This window comes from Propithecus coquereli, unplaced genomic scaffold (assembly GCF_000956105.1).
Source record: "Propithecus coquereli isolate 6110/MARCELLA unplaced genomic scaffold, Pcoq_1.0 Scaffold434, whole genome shotgun sequence".
Classification (NCBI taxonomy): Eukaryota; Metazoa; Chordata; class Mammalia; order Primates; family Indriidae; genus Propithecus; species Propithecus coquereli.
The window spans coordinates 513,728-521,177 of record NW_012150108.1 but is presented as its reverse complement, the minus strand read 5'-3'; the positions used below and the strand labels follow the sequence as shown (position 1 = coordinate 521,177).

The following is a 7,450-nucleotide window of genomic DNA, read 5'->3' as shown; positions in this document are numbered from 1 at the left end:
GCTGGATTTTAATTTTTTTTCTTTATTGTTTTTGCTTTTGTTACCATGGTTAGAAAAGCCTTTCCTATGCCAAGATTATAAAAATATTAATCCATATGTTCTTCTGGGCCTTTTATGGGTCTGTATTTTACATTTTACATCTAATCCATGTGGAAGTTCTCTTGGCACAGGAGTTAGTAAACATTTAACCCCCCGACTCCAAACGTTTGGCCTTTTGTCCTGACACCATTTGCTGAATTATCTGTTCTTCCCCGAAAGTTTTGAAATGCCTGAGAAGAGCAGGAGTAGTTCTTTAGCAATTTTTCAAATCTACTCGGCTGACAAGGATTTCCCTTTTGCCCTCACCCCACACCCTCCCTCCTGTTGACTATTTGCCTAAAGAGGTAGGTGGCGAGTGAGGACCGGGCCCATTTAGGACCTGGGCAAAGACTGGGAAGTGTCTGTCCAGGCAGAGTTGGGTCTCACCTGCCTCTCAACAACCCCAATCGTAACCACTTTCTCCCCCACTTTTCGCCATTCAACGTGTCCGCTTTCGTGAGACCCCTTAAGGGAATTTGTGCAGATTGATCTGAGGAACGTGACTACATTCCCCTTTCCCCCCGCTTTTTCCCCCCAAGTTTTCGGATCTACTTCCATGGCAGGATCAGAAGCTTCTCCCAGTGTCCACGGCTGGTCCTGATCTCAACAGAACCGGCACATCGCGGAGTGACTTCAGGGGACATGGTTCTGTTTATCAGCAGGTGGAACGACCCTGGTCCTGGAGGTGGGGGCACAGCCTCATCCACTCAGAGCCGTGGCCTTTGCTGTGTGCCGCCTGGGCTTTGAAAAATAAAGGTGTCTGGCTGCTCTTCAAGTAGAGAGAGAGAGCGGGGCAGAGTCACCTCAGAAGCTGATGAGAGAGAGAGGCGACTGTGTCTGCCTCCCGGTGCCCCCCTTTCTCTCTTGGCACCCTGGGGAGCTCTGCCGCAGTACTCAGGGGCCGTGGGAGGGGGGAGCTTCAGGGCAGTTTGCGCCGCACACTCTCCCCTTGGCTGTGCAATCGATCGCTGCTGAGCCCAGTCTGAGGAAGACGGCGTGTTTGCCTTCCGCACTAGATTGTGAGTGAGCATGTCTTGTTCACGTTTATGTCCCCAAAACTCAGCACAGCACTCAACACTTAAAATGGGCTCAACACATGTATATTGAATGAAATTAACAGACAACGTATTATTAATAACAGCAATAACGCTTAGGAATCAACTTACTACTTACATGACACTTCTGTATATGTTATGAAATTAAATCTTTTGTTCTGTTTTGTTTTGTAACTGATGTGTGGCTTTTGGGCAGAGAACGAGGACACAGCAAGAGGAAACGTTCCTTATGAAGTCCTTCGCTCATCAGGAGGAACAAGCCTACTGCGCAGGAGGTCTGGAAGCGGGGATCCGGGGAGACGCTACACCAGGCAGGACAGCTCCAGGACGAGGCCCGGATCTATAAAAGTGCATTTGAAGGAGGCTTAAGGCATCTGAGAGAGCCTTTATCTGGTGAGTGTTCAGAAGCAGCCACGTCCCCTCCCATGATCATACAACAAGGCCAAGGACTTGACTGCCTGTGTTCTTGTGGCTCTTCACAGAAGCCCCATGAAAGAGGGCTCTTGTCCCACGTGCCGAGTGACTTTCTGGACTTACAATTTCTCAATGCTTCAGCCACATCTTCAGCAAAAAAGAGTAATTTAATTTGTTATCCTAGGAAACACTGTGTTCTCTCCGTAATCCACAGGCCCATGGAGAATATGTTCTGCATTCACTCACGAACCTCCCTACGCTCTGAAGTTGTAAGATGGGACCCTGGCCCTGCCCGGATGCCTCCACCTGGTTCCTGTCGCTGTCTGCCACCTGATCCCATCCCCGGCTCCTCAGCAGGCAGGAAGCCTGCCCAGAGTCCGCAGCCAGTCCATGGTGCAGCCTACAAGAAAATACAAGACCATTTCGAAACCTGATCTCTCAACCATTATTTCTGCTGAGACTTCTCATTAAAGGGACCAGAAGGGGTTCCTAATTCTGTTCCCACAGTCTCCGTCTGAAATATTTGTTCCCTGCTTCAGAGCCTTAATTACAGAACTCTCAGTCTTTACCGGTGCAGTGGGGGGCTCAACACACGACCTCCCAGCCCCCGAGATTTTACCAACGGATTTCTCCTCACGACTCCGTTTCCTTCCGCGACGCCCCGCAATAAATAACCCTGGATTCCTGATTTCCTGGCTTAGCGGCCTGCTACACCATGCCGTCCTTCCAGGTCTTGCTAACCCGAGCGTGCATGTCTGGGCCCCGGCTCAGCGTCCGCCGACAAGTCAGCGCTTTGCGGCTCCGGGCTCCCAGTCCATTCCGGCGGCCCCAGGTCTCCGCGCAGACCGGCCCCGCGGCGCCCGAGCGCTGTGCGCGCCGCCGGACTACATTTCCCACAGTGCTCCGGGGAGCCGGCGACGCCGAGGTCCGGGGCCCGGCGGGCGGGCTCGCGCGGAGGGCTCCTGGGAGTTGTAGTCCGGTCCGCTGGAGACGGTGCTGCTGCGGGCCCGGCGCCGGCCTTTGTCTGTCTGCGGGCGCGCCCCGCTGCGGTGAGTGAGGCCGCCGGCCGGGTCAGTGCGCCCGAGCGAGGCGGGACTGCACCGTCGGGCCGCCGCCCCCGGGCCCTTCGCGTGCCGCCTGGCGCTTGCGGCCCCCGGCAGTAAGCAGGGCTGGCCGGCCTGGGCCCCGAGGGAGGCCAGGCGCGAGAGCAGGGCTCGGCGGCCCGCAGAGAAGGCTCCTCCGGGCCGGAGAGCTGGCTGCCGAGGTCCGGGAAGCGGGGCCCGCAGGCCCGAGGCGGAAGGGGAGGGTCTGCGCGAGAGCTGGGGCCGGGCGCGCCCTCGGGGCGGGGCGAGGCGAAGGCCCGCACCCTGGAGAGCGGGGGAGGCCCGGGCGGGTGAGAAGGGCAGACCCTCCGGGCGGAGCGTGGGAGAGACCGGAGCGGGGTGTCGGGGAAGATCCCCCGTCCCGAAGCTGAAATCCTGAAACTGTCCCCCAGAGGCTCCCAAGGCGGCTGCGTTTACCCTGTCCTAGTCCTCCTCTTCCGAGGACTCTGGAGGTGAGGCCTTAAGTCCGCAGGTCATGCCAGAGACCCTTCACGTTTGGTTCTTTGATGCTCCCGGGAGCTGCCCTGTAAGACGGTGGTGTTAACCCAAATGAGTGAGGAACCGAGGCAGGGCTGCTCGGTTGCTTGCCCAAGGTCATGTACTGGGGGAGCCACGGCAAGAATCGAGGTCTCTCCAGGCCTAATTCTGAGCTTTTTAGAAAGGATGTAATAGCCTTTCTAAAAGGAAAAACGATTGTTTTCTGTTATAAAGACGCTTTCTCCAAAATCTTCAGGAAATTGATTCCCCTGAGCTGTGATCTAGGGAGGAAAACCATGACCTTTCCCTTTATTAATCAAGGAAGTGCGGAGACACAGCTCAGTTGTTATTTGTTGAAGACCTCACAGCAGGGGAAGAGGCAAAGCTGTAAATTCTACCCAGTTGTTCTGACCAAACTCTATTTTCTGGAATGCAGTCCAGACAGTCCAACCCCAGGTAGCAGGTGCCATGTGCTCCCCACTGACTCTTAGTGGATGTGCAGTTGTCGAGCAGGAATACCTTGACCTTCCAAGTGAGGTGCTGACGCTCTGGTAGGGAATTGGTTTGTAGCTTGTGTTCCAAGTTGGAAGTGAGTCCTCCAAATAAAAGTTCAAAACGGCTCTCCTGGTTATCACAACGTGTAGCAGAATGTGCAGTTGCCAAGAAGAACCAGGTGTTTAGGTTAACAAAACAAAGAAATGTAGCATCATACTACTATCTCATTAAATCAGGAGGCCAGCATTTCGATAGGACATACCAGAGGGAAACAAAGATTATGCACTGAATCACTACATTAAAAAAAAAAAGTTTTAGGATTTCGTTATTGGGGTTTTGAGGAGGGATTTTTCAAAATTGGCGGAAAAGGTTATTTTTTCCTTGCAGGGGGTTTCTTGGCCCTTGGAGGGTTATTTGGTTTTGTTCAACTTTTTTTCCTTTCGTTTCCTTTTTTTAGGATTCTTCCCCACTTTTTTGGTGTTGGGGACTTGGGGACTTTTTTGTTTTGGGAGCTCGGGTTTTGTTTTGGGAGTTTTTGGTTTTGACCTTTTGTTCCCCTTTGCTTCTTTCTTGTTTTGGGGCTTTTGGGCAAGTTACTTAACCTAGTTGCAGTGCCTTGGGTTTGGTTTTGGAGTCCAGAGTAGGTTTACCTTTTCCAAAAATTGACAAGTATTTACACTTCTTCAAAACTGGTACCCTCATATCTTCAAGAATAGGAGAGGGGTGGTTCTGGGTCTGGAGCCTCATAAGAATTGTTAAAAAGTAACATAGGAAATCGCTTGTTATATCCTTATAACCTACAGGGATACTGGAGAGGAGAGCTGGAACTATTTCCAACATGGAACCAATCATGAGGGCTACAGTGCTGGTTTTTTAGATTCTGAATTCCTCTGGGGCTGGAAGGATAAAATAGCAGGTGGTTGGGGGGGGGAGGAAGTGGAAGATCCCAATCACATGTCAAGACTGAAGTACAAACAGGAGTGACCATTACCTTGGGATTGGCAGGAAGAGGATATGTGTGTATGTGTTCTCTGCTTTCTCACCTCCTCTTTCCTCCTGGACTCATCTGTGTGTGGCCCTGCCACCTCTGGGCCCATGTTGCGGTGACATTGCAGGTGACTGACATTACATCAGGCAGTCCAGATTTCCTCTATTCACTTGTACCCCAAACTGGAGCTTCAGTTAATGTAATCTTTCCCCCTTACCAATTCTCCTGCCTTTTCCTGTTTGTTTTTGTTTGTTTTGCCCCTCAGGTGCTCAGGAACAGCTCATGGAAGAATCATATGAAGAGGGCGTAACTGAGGTCCTACAGCAGGAGTGGACATGTTTGGATTCCCAGCAGCCACTCTGCTGGACTGTCACGGAAGATACGCCCAGAATGTAGCATTCTTCAGTGAGTGAGTCGGTTGATGGCTAGGATGCCCTCAGCTCACGGATACTCAGTGTTCCTGTCCTCGGCACTGGTTGGCAGTCTGAGGACGCAGGGGAGACCTTCCTTTGATGGAGCTTACTGTGTCTGGGGGTTACAGGAAAAGCCTACAAACTGGAGTTAGAAATAATAGTAAAAACAGAGCAAGAGAACAATCTTGATAGGGAGATAGTCTTGAGGTAGTTTCTAAGAAAATGAATGAGAAGCTTAAATCTTAGCACTGTCACTGAATGTCGATAAGGCAACGGAACAGGGAGAAAATTCCCCTAGGATAACACCAAGAAAACTGTCATCAATGGACCTGTATTTAAAGTGTACTAGGAGGCTCAGAGGCACTGTTGGAAAATAGTCAATATCTGCATAGGAAGTGTTTAATGATAACTTCCAAACAAAAATTGATTTCAGTTCAACCACAGCTTAGTAGACTAAAAGTAGCATTGATTTTAAAGGGAGAAATTCCTTGAATCAGATTCTATAATTGTCCTGTCTAGATCTGTGATATCAGACAAGTTAACTTCCGTAAGCTCCAGGCTCTTCATCTGTAAAATGGGACAGTAGGCTGTATCTTGTAGGGTTGTGTGGAATTAGCGATGATAGATATAAAGTACCAGGGATTCTGCTACATATTTTCTGAGGTCATGGAGCTCGCTCCACTGTCAAGAGAGCAGACTGGACAGAGGTGGATTTCGTAGGAAGCTAATGCAACTTAAACTTCAGAATCCCTCACTTGCATTGGTCTCTTCAATGCCCTGTGCCTAATTTTATACATTTTCTTAAAGGGTTGCCTCTAAAGTTTTAAAGCTTTGAGCCCTACACAACCTGGATCCACACCTGTTTTGGAGTCAGATATAACTTGGGTGTGGGGCTGTATGTGATCCTATACAGTTTTCTTAATTTTCTGAGGCTGCTTTTTATCTGTTAAAGAGATAATCACGTCTACTTCACAAGATTATTTGTGAGGCTAAATTAAATTAAAGTTAGAGGCCAGGAGTGGTGGCTCACACCTGTAATCTCAGCACTTTGGAGGTCAAGGTGGGAGGATTGTTTGAAGCCATGAGTTCAAGATCAGCCTGAGTACCCTAGCGAGACCCCATCTCTATAAAAAATTAGAAAAATTAGCAAGGCACGGTGGTGTGCACCTATAGTCCTAGCTACTCAAAAGGCTGAGGCGGGAGGATCGCTCGAGCCCAGGAGATGAAAGCTACGGTGAGCTACAGCTTGGGTGCCATTGAACTCCAGCTTGGGTGACAGAGGAAGACTCTGTCTTTTAAAAAAGAAAACAAAAATTAGAGGCAGTGTACTACAGTGGAACATTCCTGAGTGTGAATCCCAACTCTAACCTACCTAGCTGTGTGATCTTTGACAACCTCCCTATGCTCTCATTATCTGTAGGATTTTTAGGATTAAATTATCTATGCGTGGTACTTAGTATAATGCCTGGCACATAATAAGCACTCAAAGTATTATGTTTCTTTTTTCCCTTTTCTTCTCACTGAACGTATTGGTGCACCTTACATGACTTCCCTCTCATTTTCCCAGATGTGATGACTGAAGCTCACCACAAATATGATCATTCTGAGGCCACAGGATCCTCAAGCTGGGATATCCAGAATTCTTTCAGAAGAGAGAAGCTGGAACAAAAATCCCCAGATGCTAAGACACTACAGGAAGATTCACCTGGAGCGAGACAAAAGATCTATGAATGCCAGGAGTGTGGAAAATCCTTCCGGCAAAAAGGCAGTCTAACATTACATGAGAGAATCCACACTGGTCAAAAACCTTTTGAGTGTACCCACTGTGGGAAAAGCTTCAGGGCCAAAGGTAATCTTGTTACACATCAGCGAATACACACAGGAGAGAAGCCCTACCAGTGCAAGGAGTGTGGGAAAAGCTTCAGTCAGCGAGGTAGTCTAGCCGTCCACGAGAGACTCCACACTGGACAGAAACCCTATGAGTGTGCTATTTGTCAGAGAAGCTTCAGGAATCAAAGTAACCTTGCTGTTCACAGAAGAGTTCACAGCGGTGAGAAGCCCTACAGATGTGATCAGTGTGGAAAAGCCTTCAGTCAGAAAGGAAGTTTAATTGTTCACATCAGAGTCCACACAGGCCTGAAGCCCTATGCCTGTACCCAGTGCAGGAAGAGTTTCCACACTAGGGGGAATTGTATTCTGCATGGCAAAATCCACACAGGAGAGACGCCCTATCTGTGTGGCCAATGTGGGAAAAGCTTTACTCAGAGAGGGAGTCTGGCTGTGCACCAGCGAAGCTGCTCACAAAGGCTCACCCTTTGACTGCTCTCTTCAAAGGAAGTTCTCTTTGTGAATCAAAAGTACAAAATCCTCTGAGATCAGGAACCTATCTGACTCTGTGGAATGCATGGAGAATCTTTCAAAAAGTCC

The 7,450-nt window shown here is 49.4% G+C and overlaps 1 protein-coding gene across 2 annotated transcripts; it reads left to right on the top strand.

The window, feature by feature from the left end:
* The first annotated feature begins 2,510 nt into the window (after positions 1-2,510).
* Positions 2,511-7,450, top strand: ZNF32 (zinc finger protein 32). Of its 2 annotated transcripts, XM_012653903.1 has the most exons (3): positions 2,511-2,596; positions 4,876-5,015; positions 6,591-7,450. In XM_012653903.1, the coding sequence occupies exons 2-3, from the start codon at positions 4,946-4,948 to the stop codon at positions 7,340-7,342; spliced, it is 822 nt and encodes a 273-aa protein (XP_012509357.1). In that variant the 5' UTR covers positions 2,511-2,596; positions 4,876-4,945; the 3' UTR covers positions 7,343-7,450. The 2 variants fall into 2 exon arrangements, with proteins under 2 accessions (XP_012509357.1, XP_012509358.1); XM_012653904.1 differs by lacking the exon at positions 2,511-2,596 and having other exon boundaries at positions 4,817-5,015.